Source organism: Pisolithus orientalis, assembly GCF_024613125.1.
Source record: "Pisolithus orientalis strain OTSU chromosome Unknown F5J12scaffold_2, whole genome shotgun sequence".
In the NCBI taxonomy this organism is placed as follows: domain Eukaryota; kingdom Fungi; phylum Basidiomycota; class Agaricomycetes; order Boletales; family Pisolithaceae; genus Pisolithus; species Pisolithus orientalis.
The window spans coordinates 148,248-165,599 of record NW_026260783.1 but is presented as its reverse complement, the minus strand read 5'-3'; the positions used below and the strand labels follow the sequence as shown (position 1 = coordinate 165,599).

At 49.4% G+C, this 17,352-nt stretch overlaps 5 protein-coding genes across 5 annotated transcripts; 4 read left to right on the top strand and 1 right to left on the bottom strand.

The window, feature by feature from the left end:
- Nucleotides 1-1,583: 1,583 nt before the first annotated feature.
- Nucleotides 1,584-3,480, top strand: F5J12DRAFT_795490 (uncharacterized protein). The gene is made up of 5 exons (XM_051744070.1): nucleotides 1,584-1,858; nucleotides 1,910-2,048; nucleotides 2,101-2,511; nucleotides 2,543-2,662; nucleotides 2,688-3,480. Exons 1-5 carry the CDS (start codon nucleotides 1,746-1,748, stop codon nucleotides 3,201-3,203), a joined length of 1,299 nt encoding a protein of 432 aa, XP_051604618.1. The 5' UTR covers nucleotides 1,584-1,745; the 3' UTR covers nucleotides 3,204-3,480.
- Nucleotides 3,481-3,545: 65 nt separating this feature from the next.
- F5J12DRAFT_712671 (uncharacterized protein) lies at nucleotides 3,546-4,328 on the top strand (the record flags this gene model as incomplete). Its single annotated transcript, XM_051740776.1, has 3 exons — nucleotides 3,546-3,721; nucleotides 3,773-3,899; nucleotides 4,059-4,328. 3 exons carry the CDS (start codon nucleotides 3,546-3,548, stop codon nucleotides 4,326-4,328), a joined length of 573 nt encoding a protein of 190 aa, XP_051604617.1.
- Nucleotides 4,329-5,381: 1,053 nt separating this feature from the next.
- On the top strand, nucleotides 5,382-8,072 carry F5J12DRAFT_795469 (catalase-like domain-containing protein). Its single transcript, XM_051744069.1, has 11 exons — nucleotides 5,382-5,851; nucleotides 5,905-5,963; nucleotides 6,015-6,344; nucleotides 6,409-6,588; nucleotides 6,640-6,753; nucleotides 6,811-6,960; nucleotides 7,007-7,068; nucleotides 7,130-7,356; nucleotides 7,416-7,541; nucleotides 7,592-7,719; nucleotides 7,791-8,072. Exons 1-11 carry the CDS (start codon nucleotides 5,728-5,730, stop codon nucleotides 7,830-7,832), a joined length of 1,542 nt encoding a protein of 513 aa, XP_051604616.1. The 5' UTR covers nucleotides 5,382-5,727; the 3' UTR covers nucleotides 7,833-8,072.
- Nucleotides 8,073-9,244: 1,172 nt separating this feature from the next.
- On the top strand, nucleotides 9,245-12,960 carry F5J12DRAFT_887514 (rRNA-processing arch domain-containing protein; the record flags this gene model as incomplete). The annotated part of the gene is made up of 10 exons (XM_051747195.1): nucleotides 9,245-9,595; nucleotides 9,640-9,894; nucleotides 9,958-10,071; nucleotides 10,123-10,567; nucleotides 10,617-11,318; nucleotides 11,370-11,611; nucleotides 11,668-12,042; nucleotides 12,111-12,476; nucleotides 12,528-12,728; nucleotides 12,778-12,960. The coding sequence occupies 10 exons, from the start codon at nucleotides 9,245-9,247 to the stop codon at nucleotides 12,958-12,960; spliced, it is 3,234 nt and encodes a 1,077-aa protein (XP_051604615.1).
- A 266-nt stretch (nucleotides 12,961-13,226) lies between these two features.
- Nucleotides 13,227-17,232, bottom strand: F5J12DRAFT_902457 (Nrap protein; the record flags this gene model as incomplete). The annotated part of the gene is made up of 14 exons (XM_051748300.1): nucleotides 13,227-13,349; nucleotides 13,406-13,537; nucleotides 13,592-13,783; nucleotides 13,830-14,828; nucleotides 14,859-15,329; nucleotides 15,397-15,442; nucleotides 15,488-15,612; nucleotides 15,666-15,767; nucleotides 15,813-15,868; nucleotides 15,924-16,388; nucleotides 16,438-16,606; nucleotides 16,670-16,996; nucleotides 17,049-17,149; nucleotides 17,175-17,232. 14 exons carry the CDS (start codon nucleotides 17,230-17,232, stop codon nucleotides 13,227-13,229), a joined length of 3,366 nt encoding a protein of 1,121 aa, XP_051604614.1.
- Between the last annotated feature and the right edge of the window lie 120 nt (nucleotides 17,233-17,352).

Sequence of the window (17,352 nt, the reverse complement as noted above, 5' to 3'; positions counted from 1 at the left end):
CTTTTGATTTGCAAGCGTCATCTGACAATCGGATAATAAAAAGAAACCTCTTTAGACACCGGCGAGAATGCCAGGTCTACTGATCTCTCGTTACTGATGATATTCCGCGGAGTAAACTCGACAGTGAGTTCTCTCTATAGGCATCACTCTTTCTCGTCCTGAGGACTCATGCTGACGGAGAGCATCCACATGATATCCACTAGAGCCTGCATTGCTACTGAAATCCGGCGGGCGGATACAAAGTCCGTTCCCCTTGTACACACATCGACAACGATAGTGTCGCCTGGGACGAAGCCTCCTCTACACAAAAGGATATAGCCTCAGAACGTCCTGTGTAATACAACAATAGCAGAGACGGGGCAGGCTCTTCCATCGATTCGAAATTCGGGGGAGAACGGAGCTCGCGCCCACACCGGTCAAGTTTTGTGTAGCCGGTACAGCTGTCTATTTTCACGTGTCCCGCGAACACCAGATAACGAGGACGATCTACAGGTTCTCGTGCATGAAGTTCTAGGCAGGACACAGCATCTGGGCTGAGAACTATGCGGAACGATTTGGCCGGGAAAGTGATCTGAGACACGAAGGACAAGGTTCATACAGCTGCAGCGTGGAACTCCAAAAGGGCATGGGCGCTGTGGGTGGGTAACGGTGGGGGACAGTGACCAACAACGGTCTTTTTCAAATACAAGGGAGTCTCCTCCGCCATCGGTCCCTCGGTTACAACCAACCTGTTGAATTGCAAGGAAATACAATGCTTGTTGTGAGGGCGTTTCAATCACGGACGTCAGGACTGACCTCAAGCTTGACTCTGACGAAAATACCAACGGACTGCAGCCCACTACCTGTAATTGTGCTGCTGTATATATCCCAATTTCCCCTCTGGCACATCAGAGGTCATGCAGCAGCATGGCCTGTCAAGTTAATATTTCCCCCTGTCGCCTTTCCTTTATTTCCGTCTCACCCGGCTAAATAGTGGTCTGGATTCTCAAGTGTGGATACCAAAAACGTGTTAACCCTTCGAAGGGTTTCAAGAAAGCAGAATGGATTTTCAGCAGCATCCACATGTCACGCGTACCCCCTTTTTGAGTTCCCTGTCACTGACCTGAGTTTTGCCGCCGGTTTGCAAACGATCGATAAACGTTGAACCCCGATAAACCGTATCGTGATTCCTCAGACTTTCTATATTGATGCGATGCATCCGTTCCATGTTTCCAGAGCACTTCATCTAAGCTTAATTGGACCTTGCTGTACACGATCAGCATGCTCGGGTTTTGAAGTATGCAGCAGGTAACAGGTCTGTGGGCGCATCCAACGAACCTGAAAGTGCTAAGGACGCCACCGGTGAATTTCTGAGGGAAAACACGCCTTAGCGGCTCTGCATACTAACCCGCACATGCAATTCTGCAATTGTCGACAGTGGAGACACCCTCGAAATGCACAAATCGGACCCGCCATCAGCGGAGATCAGTGCAACAGAAAGCTTCTCGGCGCCACTTTCAATGGCTTCTTGAGGACACCATAGAAAGTAGGTGACCAAAAGTGACTAGTAACCCCCGGATCAACTTATATAGGATTAATGGCAGCAGGGGAACAGCCTTGTCAGCGCGTGTACAACACGAGGGGTGTGGACCCGCAGACGTCAACACGATCTGTTTGCGCGGTCATGTTCTGATAAGAACGGCGCGACGCGCCTCGCCAACTGAAACTTCACCCCCTGTGTTCACCCACACATCCGCCCACACACCATGATCGATGTCGTCTACGAATATGTTGACATCCCCGATGATCCTGCTCCAAGTCGTGAGCGGACCCTTTCCTTACCACCGATGGACGATGATGTTGGAGGTTTGAGAGCCATGTATGATTTCCCCGTACGGGGAATCTGCCATATCTCACTCGCTGATTGCAGACCAGACCCAGAGGGTAAACCTTTTAATCGCTCTGACGTCCTCATACTTGGAACGGATGTTGGTGTGCGCACACAATCTCTTGGTGCACCCTCCCAACCATGTGGCGCATCTGCGACTCATAACCGTTGTGACGACGATGTCAGTGTGCATTACTCATGTTCTTCAATGCATTGATATCTTTCTTTCCTAGTTCCTTCCACAAACAAGTTATAGCATGTGTATTCCTGACTTGACCCCTGACTCGTCACCAACGAGTATGGGGTGTTCAACCATGTTGATGACACCAGAAAATGGAGTTTCTTTGGCTGATATTGAAACTTCTCCCTTCCTACCTCTCATCGAGAGCTACTTTGAAGACATTGTGTTCGGCGATGGTCACTGTATGGACCACACGGCACCGTACTTCGACAGCTTGGAGGATAGTTTGTCTTTCGAAATAGCTGGTGACCCGTTCTTGGAAGCCATACCAGGTGGTACGGCGTGTCAATCTCCCGATGAAAATGTCCATTCTTCCCCCACACTGCACACCGACCTGCCAGCGTCAGATCTTGTTCCACAGTGCCTTGCAGTTCCGGAATTTTCGAAGATGCAAGCACAGCTCGTTTCTCCGCCGCGTGGTGTTGAGACTTCAGGAACTCGTCCTCTTGACCCAAAGACCTCTGAGCAGGAGTCGGTCTGCCTCTCCTGCCACCCCAGTGAATGAGGTTCAAGGCTCAATAGATTCTTCCGTCACGTCCACGGGGGAGGAGCTGGTAACATGGCAGCCAATCATCGCAGGAGAATAACGACGAGTCAATAGAGAAGTCTCCTCCGTTGCGTTCTCCATCGCCCTGTAGTATTCTTGCAAAGCGTCGAAGGGTGCTCGAAACAGGCGATGGTGACGACGATGACGACGATTACATCCCGACGACACGCTGGGTGCATCCTCGAGTACCTTCTAACAGCCAAATGCTCTCAAATAAAGGGGACCAAAGAACCAAGCGTCGTGGGGCACGAAAATCGCGATCTTACCTGAAATCTGCATCAAAATCGAGATCTCGATGTCCACACTGTAGAACATCCTTTTCGCGAGCTGGTGATGTGGATAGACACCAGAAGTCACTTGCATGCCCTGTACTAAAGCGTAAAGCAGAGGTCGACGGGACATTGGACGAAGCAAGGTGGCCGTGTCCGATCTGCGGGGACAAGCTATCGCGGAATGATTCTCAAGCACGTCACTTTGAAAATACTCATCCGGGTGTCAGCCCTAGTGATTATGGGTTGAGGCTCAGGAAACGAGATGGGAAACTGTAGAACCTTCATTTCATCGACATCATTACCAGTAGGACAACTTCATATTCCATCGGTTTTGTAGCAGGTTGACCAAAGCTCCCGTTGGACACGATGCAGATACCCTGTCATACCTCAGTTCTGTGTATACCCGTCCTATTGTCAAATGAGGTGTCAGAGTCCATTGTAACATGTATATACCCAACGTGTACATATTCGTCTTACTTACCTGGAGACAAAGCACATGCTCTAGCTCGTGGGCTGTGTCAAAGGATGACGTAACACACCACAATCTGCTTGGACTTGGTAAACATGACTTGACAGTTAGCAGAACCACTAGCGCTGCGGAAGTTCTGAGGGTTTCGCATGAGTACCACTGACGTCCTCGGCACTGCAACCACCTCATCATCGGGGAACCACTTGTGGGTACCAGACCCAAAATCAAGCGAGCCTTCGAACGAGCCCAAGGCATCTTCCTCCCGTTCGACACAGCTACTAAAGGACAGAATTTATGTCGGAAACTTGGGTCCGGTAGTGGACGAGTCAGTCAACGGAAACATCTCCGTCTCGCAAACTCACAGTTATCAACCTAGGTACACCTTACTCCAGGTTTTCTCAAAGTACGGAAAAGTCACGAAGCTCGACTTTTTGTTTCATAAATCGGGGCCCAACAAGGGGAGGCCTCGCGGATATGCTTTTGTCGAGTTCGAGAACGAAGCGGTAAGTCTCGTTTGCGCCTCAGTAATATGCCAGCCTTTTAACTCGGTGTCCTTTTATACTTTTGGGATCCTATGATGGACTGGCACTTCCCTTATGCTTGCTGTTTGAAGATTCATTCCGACTATGGGTAACTGACCACACTCTTTTATCGGCTTCTAGGACGCAGAAAGGGCTTTAGCTGGTGCGAATGGCAAGCTCCTTCGTGGTCGGAAACTCGTTGTCACGTTTGCGCACCAAGCTCCTTTAAGTAACTCTGAGATTAGTGGGTCATATGGAGGCCGACCCAAAAAGGCCGACAGCACACCGACGGCTTTGAGTATAGTGAAGAGCACGGGGGTTGGTCGTTCAGAAATGTCCGTGTGCATCTTCCTAAATCCTTGTCGTTTTCTCACCTCGCGACTAGTAAGACTTCAAGAAAAATTGCAATAATGGAGGCTAAATTGCGGCAGATGGAGTCATCGTCACCTCTTACTGAGAAGTCGTCGTTACCTCCCAAGCCAGCACCTCCTGCCAATCCCCCTTCTGACTCCTCCAAGAGCAATCGTTCTCGAAGATCAGAGCAGCGCATGGCTACGCAACGATCTGCGGCGCCCGATGCGCAGGAGTTGGCGTTAAATTCAAGATGTCAGCTGCGATCTCCGAGATCAAAGGAGGCCTGGAGAGCCGATTCTGAGTCGTCCACTAGTCGCAGTATGCAGGGATCAGGCTAAATTGTCCGATCTCACTAAAGCTCCAGTCTCGCGTAGGCTGAGTATACCTGGTGTCAAGATTACAAAGACACGCCCAAAATGACGGCAAGCGGTCCTCACGGTCTTCGCTTCTTCCCTCTGATAAATTTCAAGTGCAGATAGTACTGTCGATCCCATGCATTACTCAGTTTAATGTATCATTGTTGTCTTTGTTGTAATCGTTCCGACTCCGCTAGAGGCCTGTAAGCAACAACGGCCAAGGCGCCGAAGGCTCCATCGAAGATACTGCTAATGTACCATTTCTGCAGACTCCTGCGGGAATGCATTTACCTAGTAGATCCCACCTGAGAAGTCCGAGATATCTCGGTGACAATCAACACCTGTATCATCCTGCCTGCATGTTGATCCACGTCCGAGCGCGGGAATCTCCGCGTGGTATCTTGTTCTACCACGTATGGCTCCCATGATTGTGACTCCAAGAGTACAGAGACCCATGGGAAAGGGACGTATGCTGTGTGTTGTATTCGAGTCCCGCGGATAGCTGGGAATGATTCCAAACTCAAGGGAAAGTGAGGTTGTCAAATGAACTCTGCCTGGATGCCATGGTTAGTAAGGGGCAGGGTAGGACAGTACACGTCCTATGCGCGTATCACTGCGCATTGCTGGCCGCTGAGCAAGACCGAAGGCCAAACGGCCGCCTTTGGGCGCAGTCACGTGACAAGTTTAGTCAGTGATGATGTCACTACCATATGTGGGGAGTATGGGTGTCAGCAACACCAAGCTCAAATCTATCAGTCCCTGGCACTGTCTGTAGGCTGGTTTCACCTCAATTGGCACCATACACTCACGATTCACTTATTTATCTGCACAGCGCGCGACCCGAAATAGCCCCAGGCATGAGAGAAATTACGGGAGTGCTTTTTGGAATGAATTCTCACTCCTTCAGTCTGGAAACGAGCCCGGGGTCCACGCCCGAGTGAACGGAACCTCGTTACCGATTCAAAAACGTTTCTTGGAGAGCACCTGACTTCATTCGTAAGACAGGCGCATCTGCACACATATATAACCCGAACCGCACCTCATACTTTTTTCGTCCATCTCTTCCAGATTCATTCCCTTGTTACATTTCCACTCTCATAATGCCTTCTCAACAGGTTTTTGGAGCGAAAGACGGTGCAGTCTACACTACCTCCACCGGCTCTCCTGTTGCGGAGCCGTATGCTGCTCAGCGCATTGCCACTTTAGGTCCCCTCCTATTGCAGGGTATGTCGTCGTACAACCCGTGACTCTACAGGTTTGAACCCACAGCGTGACAGACTTCCACCACATCGATCTCCTCGCCCACTTTGATCGTGAGCGTATTCCTGAGCGGGTAGTGAGTACTACAACTCCGTCACCGTGCGATCACGTACTCAACACTGCTCAGGTTCATGCGAAGGGTGCAGGTGCACACGGTTACTTTGAAGCGACAAATGACCTCAGCGACATTACTTCATGCAAACTTTTCACCTCCGTAGGCAAGAAAGTGCCAGCAACTGTTCGATTCTCCACTGTCGGTGGGGAGTCTGGCTCCGCAGACACCGCACGTGACCCACGTGGCTTTGCCATCAAACTGAAAACGGAAGATGGAAACTTAGATTGGGTATTCAATAATACCCCTGTCTTCTTCATCAGAGACCCGGCCAAATTTCCCCATTTCATCCATACACAAAAGCGTGACCCTCAGACTCACTTGAAGGATCCGGATATGTTTTGGGTGAGCCCATCTACCGATTACTATTATTTTGCATTTTTCCTTTGGCTGACGGTACGGAATTTAGGACTATCTTTCCCAGAACCCGGAGTCTGCCCACCAAGTGACGATCCTCTTCTCAGACCGCGGAACTCCCGATGGTTACCACAATATGCATGGTTATTCCGGCCACACTTTCAAGCTTGTCAAAGATGATGCTTCCTTCGTTTATGCCCAAATCCACGTCATCGCTGATGGCGGTTTCAAGGTTCATTTTTCCCCACTCTCATAACCCGAGTATTTGAAATATGTCTTGTAGACTCTCGACAACGCGACCGCTGCCCGTCTGTCTGGTGAGCGACCTGACTACGGTATTCAAAGCCTCTTCGAGACCATCGAGGCCGGGAAATACCCTACTTGGACTGTTTATGTGGTTAGTCCGTCATCTCGTCTGATTTTAAAAAGCGGAATTATGTACGCACATCCTTAGCAAACGATGACCCCAGAGCAAGCAGAGAACTTCCGGTACAACATTTTAGACTTGACCAAGATTTGGTCTCACAAGGACTATCCTCTGCGTCCCGTTGGCAAGCTTGTCTTGAATGAGAACCCCCAGAACTACTTTGCGGAAATTGAGCAGGTAAGTAGGTTCATACGACAGAGGCAAGTCATTAACCTCCTCATAGGCTGCCTTCTCCCCCTCCCATACCATCCCCTACTGGGAGCCCACTGCCGATCCGGTGCTGCAGTCTCGTCTCTTCTCCTACTCCGACACACATCGCCACCGCCTTGGCGTCAATTACAATCAGATTCCCTGTCGACGCTCCTCTCGCCCCTGTTGCTAACTTCCAACGTGATGGGCTAATGTCCATCAACAACCAGGGCGCTCGTCCAAACTACCAGAGCTCAATCGCACCTTTGAGCTACGTCCGCAACAAAGGCAGTACGAACGGCGACGCCCACGACCATCTGAGGGCTTCCAAGCACGAGACTTGGCTCGGTGGCGCATTCCTCGATTTGAGCGAGGTCACGGATCGTTAGTCTCCAGTCAAAGTACGAGGACTCCACATCACTGACCATGTTACATGGCCACAGTTGACTTTGAGCAGCCGCGTGCACTGTACAGGGAGGTAATGAGTGACACTGACAGGCAGCACCTAGTATCCAATATCGCTGGTCACTTGGGTGCTGTCAAGAGTCGAGAGATCAGAGATAGGGCTTGTAAGTATCTGCGCGATCTTATGAATTCTGATTTCTGAAATTGTTCACAGTGTCGTACTTTGCATGTATTGATCAGGCTCTCTCTGATGATGTTGCCTTCGCTATCAACGCACCCACAGCAAAGCCCCTTCCAGTCAAGCCGGCCTCCGAGGCAATTCGTTTCAGGACCAGATTCACTGTATGAGAAACTCAACCTCACATGTTGTCCTGCTTCTTTCCTGACGTGTAATATTCCGTTCTGCTTGCTAGGATGTACCTTCTAATGACAACCTGTATCATCATCGTTTGTAAGCAAGTTTTAGGGATACAGACAGTTGTCAAAATATAACGAGTTTTGTGGTTCAAGCTTGCCAGATATGTTTCCATTCAGAATCCAAATCCAAGTCCTTTGTTTATCTATGTACTGTAGGAGTACTTCTAGTTGCCGTCGTTCTCACTAGTATGTTCTCGACGTAGGATAGTACGTGCGCTGTTTCCGTTCTCTTGAACGTGGTATGCGACATCATCTCCACACACATATACTGTACTATGTAATGGCATCTTCACATATACGGTTGGTTCAGAAACTCTTGTTCCGACTGAGAATAATAGTGTATGGACTTCTAAATTCTAAAACCCTGTAGAGCGCTAAGTCCGTCCCTTCGCATCGTATTCTCTACTTGCCACTGGTTCAGCGGAGCACATAACAGCATTTGAGATACTGGGAAATATCATACGACATGAAAAATGAACTGATGGGAGGACACTCGATGAAATTGGGGGAGTTCTTGGTGCGTCGGTGAAACCAGAAAAATCAGGACAATACTCACATTCTCGGAGGCCATCCTAGCCTTCTGAATGCGGAAAAGACTCGCCGTACTTCGTTGTGACGGTCATATGACTGACTCATATCCATCGGGGGTGTAAAAGTATATGTATTACAGCGGTACGTCGGTACATACATAGGTAGGCTACCTACCATTGCAGCGGGGGTGGACTACATGGAAGAGGGGAACCTTAGATGTTGCGGACATGGTAGCTACACATGGTTGTGCGTGAATCTTGTGCCAGACCTCAAAGTCATTGTCTGGCCCATGATCGCCATCACACTCAGGCTCTAACTGGTCAGATATAGCTCTGCTGTCCAATTAGTCCCAATAGATATCTGGATATTATATGTACAAGCACATTTTCTGGTATCTGTAGATGACTGCTGGCCTAATTCATCATCCCTGTCATCATCATCTTCATAGGGCAATGCTGATCTGAGTGAGCTGAGTACATTCTTGGTGGAATTTAGCCACCTCTCTGAAAATGTTCTCATCTGTGACCTTCATCAGGTCTTCAACAGGTTTGCGCCGTTTCTGTAAAGCCTTTCCTCGAAATATGACTTAGGACTCGAGCAGATCACCCAACCATTGGCTCTTTTTTTCCGTGTCATATGATATCCCCCAGTATTCCAAATGCTATTATATACTTTGTTGAACTAGTGAGGAGTGAGGAACGATGAAAAAGGATGGACGCAGTCGCTCATACAGCATTTTTGAATTTTTTCGAGTATTTTGATTTTCAAACGTCAACTTCTCAGCTGTAAGGACCAGACTTCTTGTAAACGGGACCGTGTGAAACACAAACCTATTCTGACGGCACTACATGCTTAATACCTTCACATCATTATATCCCTCCACATCAAGTAGCCTCTCCCACAAGTGCCGCACCCAGGCATGGCGCCAGATTTGTTTTCGTTTCTATCGAATGCCCCTCAACAGGTTGATAGCGATGATGAGGTTTTGGAGCTCGAGCCGCAGGAACCTCGAGGAGCGGCCCAACCTGCCCCTTCAGCACCGACTGCCGGTCAAAAGCGCAAACCGGGCTCCAGCAGAATAAGTGACGAAATTCGACGGAATGAGGGGAATATAGACAATACAGATAGACCGCCAAAACGGCCACGCGGAACATCACCGGCACCGGTCGTTGTCGACGATTTTCACACCGAGGCCAAGCGAGAGATGGCAGCAAGTGGCGGTTTAACAGGTCCTGTCGATGCTAGCTCGCGATTAGAGTTGAGACATCAGGTATGTATAATTTTTGCGCAATTATTCCTTCTCATCCTTCGTAGGTTCGACATCAAGTAGCTATTCCTCCAGGATATAACTACGTTCCGATTGCGAACCATATTCCTCCTGCAAAACCGGCTAGAGAATACAAGTTCACACTGGATCCATTCCAACAGGTTTCTGTGTACGCAATCCAGCGGAATGAGAGCGTGTTGGTGTCGGCCCATACCAGTGCTGGTAAGACAGTCGTGGCAGAATATGCCATAGCGCAGTGCCTTCAGAACCGGCAGCGTGTAATTTACACTAGTCCAATAAAAGTGAGCAGGACCAAGTTCTGTCTGTGGCTTTGGTAATGAAGGTGAAATATTTCCTTCCTGTAGGCACTGAGCAACCAGAAATACCGGGAGATGCTTGCTGAGTTTGGCGATGTGGGTCTAATGACTGGTGACGTTACGATTAACCCGTCAGCAACCTGCTTGGTGATGACTACTGAGGTGAGTACACCTATTGAACGGCGATGCACGCATCTGAAACAATCCCTTCAGATTCTGCGTTCAATGCTGTATCGCGGTTCGGAGATCATGCGCGAAGTAGCATGGGTAATCTTCGACGAGATCCACTACATGCGAGACAAGGAGCGCGGCGTCGTATGGGAAGAAACTATCATCCTTCTACCGCACACAGTCCGTTATGTCTTCCTTTCGGCGACTATTCCAAATGCCATGCAATTCTCCGAATGGATATGCAAATCACACGAGCAACCGTGTCACGTCGTGTACACAGATTTTCGGCCTACTCCCCTGCAGCATTATCTCTTTCCTGCAGGTGGAGACGGAATTTTCTTGGTGGTGAACGAAAAGGGGGAGTTTAAAGAAGAAAACTTCAGCAAAGCTATGAGCGCGCTGCAGGAAAAGGCGGGAGAGGATCCTGCGGATCCTCGTAGTGGGAAGGGCCGCAAAGGCAAATCTAGAAAAGGAGGTGAAAAGAAAGGTATGTTGTGTAATTGTCCGATTTTTGTATGACATTGGCAACTTTACAGGTCCCTCTGACATCTCCAAGATCATCAACATGATTATGCGGCAAAACTATAACCCAGTTATCGTTTTCGCCTTCAGCAAGCGTGAATGCGAGGGGTTGGCATTGACAATGTCCAAGTTCGACTATAACACGAGCGACGAACAAGATCTCATTACCAATATTTTCCAAAATGCTATCGAGAACCTTTCCCAGGACGATCGAAATCTTGCGCAAATATCTAATCTTCTGCCTCTTTTGAAGCGTGGCATAGGCATTCACCACGGTGGCTTGTTACCAATCCTTAAAGAGGTCATCGAGATCCTGTTTCAAGAAGGTCTAATTAAAGTCCTATTTGCTACAGAGACCTTCTCCATAGGATTGAATATGCCAGCGAAAACCGTGGTGTTCACCGCGGCTAGGAAATTCGACGGCCGGGAATTCCGGGATTTATCTTCTGGCGAGTATATTCAGATGTCAGGTCGTGCAGGCCGTCGAGGTTTGGATGACCGTGGAGTGGTTATTATGATGTGCGACGAGAAGCTTGAGCCCGCTTCTGTAAAGGAAATGATTAAAGGGGAAGCGGACCGTCTGGATTCTGCTTTCCACCTTGGGTACAATATGATCCTCAATCTCCTTAAGGTGGAGGGCATCAGCCCAGAGTATATGTTGGAGCGATGCTTCTTCCAATTCCAGAGCAGTGCTGGTATTCCTGTTCTCGAAAAGGGTATGTACAAAGTCACATGGATCCCTTCATAGGTCTGACACATCATTGTAGAACTGAAGGGTGAAGAGAAACGGCGGGATTCGCTCAGAATTCCCGATGAACAGCTGGTCGCGGCGTATTATGATTATCGCCAGCAGCTGGACAGGATGGCAGACGATATGCGTGCTGTCATAACACACCCGACGTACAGCCTTCCGTTCCTCCAACCAGGCCGCTTGATACGCGTGAAGCATCGCGACGCTAACTTTGGCTGGGGTGTGGTCATTAATTTCCAGAAGCGGCTGCGTACCAAGGTCAGCATACTTGGATTGATAGAAGACTGACGGCTGAATATCCATTCTGGTTGCAGACAAAACCCGAGTTCCAACATGTCGATGATATACCTCCACACGAGCAATATGTCGTCGAGGCCTTACTCTACTGTGCAGATGGTATGGCTGTTCCCAAAGACCGCAATATTTCTGCCGGGAAGCCAGATGATTTCCGGCCATGTCCACCTGGCGAGAAGGGAGTTTCACTCGTGGTGCCGATGTTTCTGTCTGCAATTGAAGCTATCAGTCACATTCGGATTGTATTGCCTAAAGACTTACGGCAGGACCAGGCTCGAGAGACCGTCTGGAAGAGTGTCTTGGAGGTTCAGCGGAGATTCCCGCATGGCATTGCACTCCTAGACCCCGTGGAGAACATGGGGATAAAAGACGATAAATTTCTTAACCTCATCAAAGTAAGTCTTTCATTCATCTATCTTACTCCTTGAAGAGCGTTTTCTCATGTACGAACGTGGAACACCAGAAAATTGACGTTATGGAAAAGAAGATGTTTTCGAATCCATTGCACAGGGACCCGCGCCTACCCGAGCTATATACCCTCTATTCCCAAAAGCAAGAGTGTCAAACGAAAATACGCTCGCTGAAAAAGCAAATCTCAGCCACACACGATGTCTTGCAGCTGGAAGAACTGAAGTGCAGGAAGCGCGTACTCCGACGTCTTGGGTTCACAAATTCCTCCGACATTGCAGAAATGAAGGGTCGTGTCGCGTGCGAGATCAGTACAGGCGACGAACTTTTACTTACGGAACTAATCTTCAACGGCGTCTTCAACACGCTCTCGCCGGAACACAGTGCTGGACTATTGAGTTGCTTCGTATTCACGGAAAAGGTATAACCTTCTCTTCCCGTTGTTTCCAACAACTCATCTACGTTCCGCTAGAGCGAGCAACAGACGAAGCTCACGGAGGAACTTGCAGCACCCTTACGTGTTATGCAAGAACTCGCTCGTCGTATTGCCAAAGTATCCCAGGAATCCAAACTGAATATTGTAGAAGATGAATATGTTTCCTCCTTCAAGGTCGAATTGATGGAGGCTGTTGTACAGTGGTGTCGTGGAGCCTCATTTGCGGACATATGTAAAGTGAGTTAACATACAATACACGTCAGCTGCGCAGTTAACCTTTTGACAGTTGACAGACCAGTTTGAGGGCAACCTCATTCGAGTGTTTAGGCGCCTTGGAGAGCTCCTCCGGCAGATGACACAGGCTGCTAAGGTGATTGGTAACTCTGAGTTACAAGAGAAGTTCCAGAAAGCATCAGAGATGCTCGAGCGACCGAATTCGGTCATTTTCTGTTCGTCTTTGTATCTGTAGAGTTTGACTGGACAGGATGGTACACATGCATTTTTAGTTCTAGTGAAAGCAAGAGTTTGGGGAGTACTATGTAGTGAATTGTCAACTTGTCCAACACAAATCAACGAGCCTAAGCCTCAGTTTTGTCCATCGTGGTTGATGTAGCTCACGAGAGTGATACATGACTCTGGCGTCGGCTTTGATTTCTGATGCTCACCAGCGGTCATTTTAGTATATATTTTGAGAACCTCTGAGCAGAGTGGGCGAAGTTATATGAAGTATTTTTGCTATGATCTCTCCCGAGCCTCGACTTTTTTGATGAAACCTGCACCGAGGCGTTCGATTTCGTCCAACACAGCCTGCTTGTTTAGCACGACAGTCCCCTTATTTTTCTCATTCGGTTTCTGTTCCTGGTGATACCAATAATTAAAGTGCTAGCCACAATGAAGGATGAACTTGCCTGGACAGCTGGTGTACTGGAGAACCCTCCCATTACTCTGAATGGGCGAATGCCCGAGACGATAGGCAGCCAAATGGCACCGATGTAACGACCGCCATAAACATCATAGAAAAACTTCAGAGTATCAGAGTATGTCACCTGGAAAACCGGTCAGCTCATCGAACCACCGAAACCATGTAACATTTCCCTTACCTGAAGGTCCTGAAACAACAACCAGGCAGGATCGAAACCTGGTCTCGGGGTTGCGTCATCCTCTTGAGGAATCGTGCGGTCCTTCGACAAGGCGGACGACTCGGCGTTTATGGATTGATGATATCGAGGCAAGATCATCGGGTCAAGCTCGATGAGGACGTCATAGTCTTCCGTGGCATGAGAGAACAGTCTCTGGAAGGCCGTGAGTACAAGAACCCAGGAGAAGCGAAAAGCGGACCTCAACATCCAAGGAATCAATATCTGTACCGTGTAGTATTTTACACGCCTCTCTCGCAATTGCGCGGAGCCGTCGAGCAGCAATAGCGTCTGGCCCACTGGATGTCCACATTCGCCCACTGTTATCTTCCGAGGTAGAGATCGTCCAAACACCCTGCTTTGAGCTGACCGCAACAACGGTAGGCTCAGAACTTGGTGCACTATCTTCATATATAGGAACAAAAATAGGTTCCTCGGGTTTCCAGTCTCGGAGGAATTCGAGCACTTGCGCGAAACCACGTTCCTTGCTCCTCGGGATACTTGAGGCATCATCCGGAAGGACAGCACCCGAACCAAGGAAGGGCCGTGCAGAAATGATTTCGACTGCTTCTGCAGAGACGTGGGTCGTAAGCAGCCAGTGAGCCGCAAGCCAACGCTTCACCAGCCGGACAGTCCCAACATACGCAGTAAAGCGATGCGCAAGGTTGGCAACTGCTCGGTGATGACGAGGTGCGTGGATGAATTGGCAAGTATATATTTCAAGCGCTTGCTGTGCCTCACGTTGTTCGCGGGGATTAGCCTCGGACGGTGCGAGTGGCCGTGCAGGAGTCCGAACCGAACTGGAGAGACGTTCCAGTAGGGTCGCTTCCCGGTCATACCATATCCGCACGGAGAACGCCCAACCCTCCGCAGTGTGGATTTCCAAGGAGGGTCCCTGCTGCTGGATGGTTGATCCAGAACAGTCAGCAGTACAGACGCTGGCACGAGTTATTTTGTTTGCACTCAATAAAGCTGTTGCAATCGCCTCTAAAAGCGCAAGTTTGGCCTTTTGGACAGCACGGATATCGTCGGGCCATTTTGTAGACTTTTCAAACTCGAGATTGACATCGATCGTGGGGAGGTAGCGGTACGAGTCGGGTAGCGCGAGGTAAGCAGATTGGGGTATGGGAACAGGACCTAGAGCACTGGCATAACGAAGATATTCCGAAGTAGGGCTGACGCTTGACAATGCTAGTGGGATCTGATCACCCAATGACTTCAGGCGCTTTACCAGACCGTCAAAGGCAGAAAGCGCAGACTTGAAACCACTGGAAGATCCTGAAGCCTGGAAGATACTTGAGACCTCGTCTGGTAGTCGTAGTTTTGCATCGAGGTAGTTCTGTGGGCTCCGTACATCGTTTTCCGGGATCCCAAAGTGATAACGCAACAGATGCCGAACAATAGCGACTGGTATGTGAGCGCGCTCATCAGAGGTCTTGACTTCCCAGACTACACTTTCAACGATGCGCCCATCCTTAAATCTACGCAATTCCGCCTTGTCACCCCAAAGCTGACGAAATAGTCGACCTGCTTCTGAGTCTGGTCCATCGGCAGGAGGCCCGTGGTCGACAAGCCGGAAGGCATTCTCAGAATTATAAGTTAAGCCAATATAGATCGTTGAAAGCAGCGGATTATAGGCGTCGGTGATAGAGCGCATTTTTGATGATGGGTGGAATATTCCAATCGCCTGTACACGGTCACCCTAACCCACGCTGCAAAGTCTTGGAAATCGCCGCTAGTAAAGCGTTGTCGGAGCTCCCGTACTCTACGAACTCGTAAGCTGATTGCTTCTTAGACGCACGAGCGAGATCAACCCTGCAAAACGTCAGCCTTTGATGGAGGGAATGTACCATGGCTTACCTAATGACAGCATCACATCTCTTGGACAATTGAGTCTGGTCATTCAGGAACAGCTGAGCGAAAATGTTGTCGCTTTCTGAAGAGGTGTTTAGCTTCTCCAGTGTTTCGTTAGCGTCATATCTAAGCTGCATGGTCCGCTGTCAGAGGCTTGGAGGAAAGAACTGTTCTTGAAACACACCATGCTAAGGGAGGTAGAGGGAACGTCTGCGAGAAGATTAAGGGTAGACGTCGAGTCCACAAAGACCGCAGAATGATGAGAAGTATACTCGTCTGGGGAGAACTTGACCAGAGTCAGAGCAAAGTAACCTAATTATACTTGACCTACCTTGTGCCCATTGGTCGACTTGACGTGCACAGCTTTCTGCGAGAAGTCTTGCCTTGCTGAAGCCAACCGAATTGTCAGGCGGGAGTCCCAACGAAACCGCTTGCAACTCACCCAAAACGTCAAGTGCAGCGCGAAATAGCTGATACGAACTCAATCCTTTTCCAAGTGGCTTTCTCACATTTGCCTTGTTCGCGCGAGTGGACTCTTCCCCGAAAACCACCAGACCAAGAACTTCATTCCACCAGCATCCCTTCCCCTCAAAACCTCTCACGCATATCGGTCCCTCTCCATATCCTCTCTGATTCGCCCATACGCGCAGTAGAGCATAAGCGTCCGAGAAGGCTGGGCATAAATGTTTGAGGGCGTTGGTAGCGAGTAGCGAGAGTTTGGGGTAGGTGGCGAGGAGAACATTCGTATTATAAATAGGGGTAGGCTGGGGACCAGCTGAAGATTTTCCAGGAAGACGAACATTAGCATGCGACGGGGACAGTCGCGATAGGGGCATAGGGTTGGACGAAGAGATGACGGGGATGACGTGAATTTTGGCGTGAGCCTTGGAAAAGTCGTTCTGGCTCCCTGACGCAGAGTGAATAGACTGAAATGCTAAAGTCGGCCAGTACCTTACCTTTCCTCGGTGAAAGTACCAGTACAGTCAGACGTGGATCTCCAAGCGTAGATTGGTAGAATGTGTCAACCTCTAGTGAAGTTGACAGACTCTGTGCAACAACAGCAAGATAGAAGGCACGTTTGTGGAAATACCTGCTATCTAAATAGTCTTTCTCCTGAAACAAAGACTGCATTAAAAGAATGCGCATGCCTTAGTACCAACACACGAAAGATGAGTGAAATCAACCCACGTCAGGCATTTCAATCGTCACGTCGACTGTGAATGGCACCCCGTCCTTCCGCTTCACGCAGATCTGATTCGCCCAGCTTCCAACGACATTGATATCACTCGGAGGTTCGAACCCGACTTTCCACTTGACTTCTTCTGTGGGATGCGGGAGCGCAAATGGCATAGCTATCCCCTGTTTGGCCAGCGCCCGTGCGGCGGACACTGGATTTTGAGGCTCAAACGCACGCATAGATATCAGATGCGAACGGAGGGAATGGAGGAAGCGTTCCAGAGGTGCTTTTCTCGAATCCTTCGTGCTCGGGCGGACGTTCGGAAGGAGTGCATCAATCTGAAGATACGTCAGCACGTATGTTGGGGGAGAGAAGGTAAGATACGAATACCTGAAGTTTAAAGGAACTCGACTGGTAGAGGTTGACAGCATCCTTGATCATTCGAAGCTCTTCGCCGGTCGGAGGTTTGCTGGCATGATGTGAGCTTGCACCTGGGTCTCCGGGCGTTAGCTCTACCCCAGTCCATTGAGTCTTCTTCCCCTCCACCACTGTTTTGAGGTTCTCCGTCTTCCATAGGTTCCTCGTCACTTGGGAGCCCAACGGATGAGGCATCAGAACCGACCTCTTGGTCGTCGAGGTCAGGTGTCACACGAGTTTTCTAGCAACAGAACTTGGTGATGAACAAACCACGGAG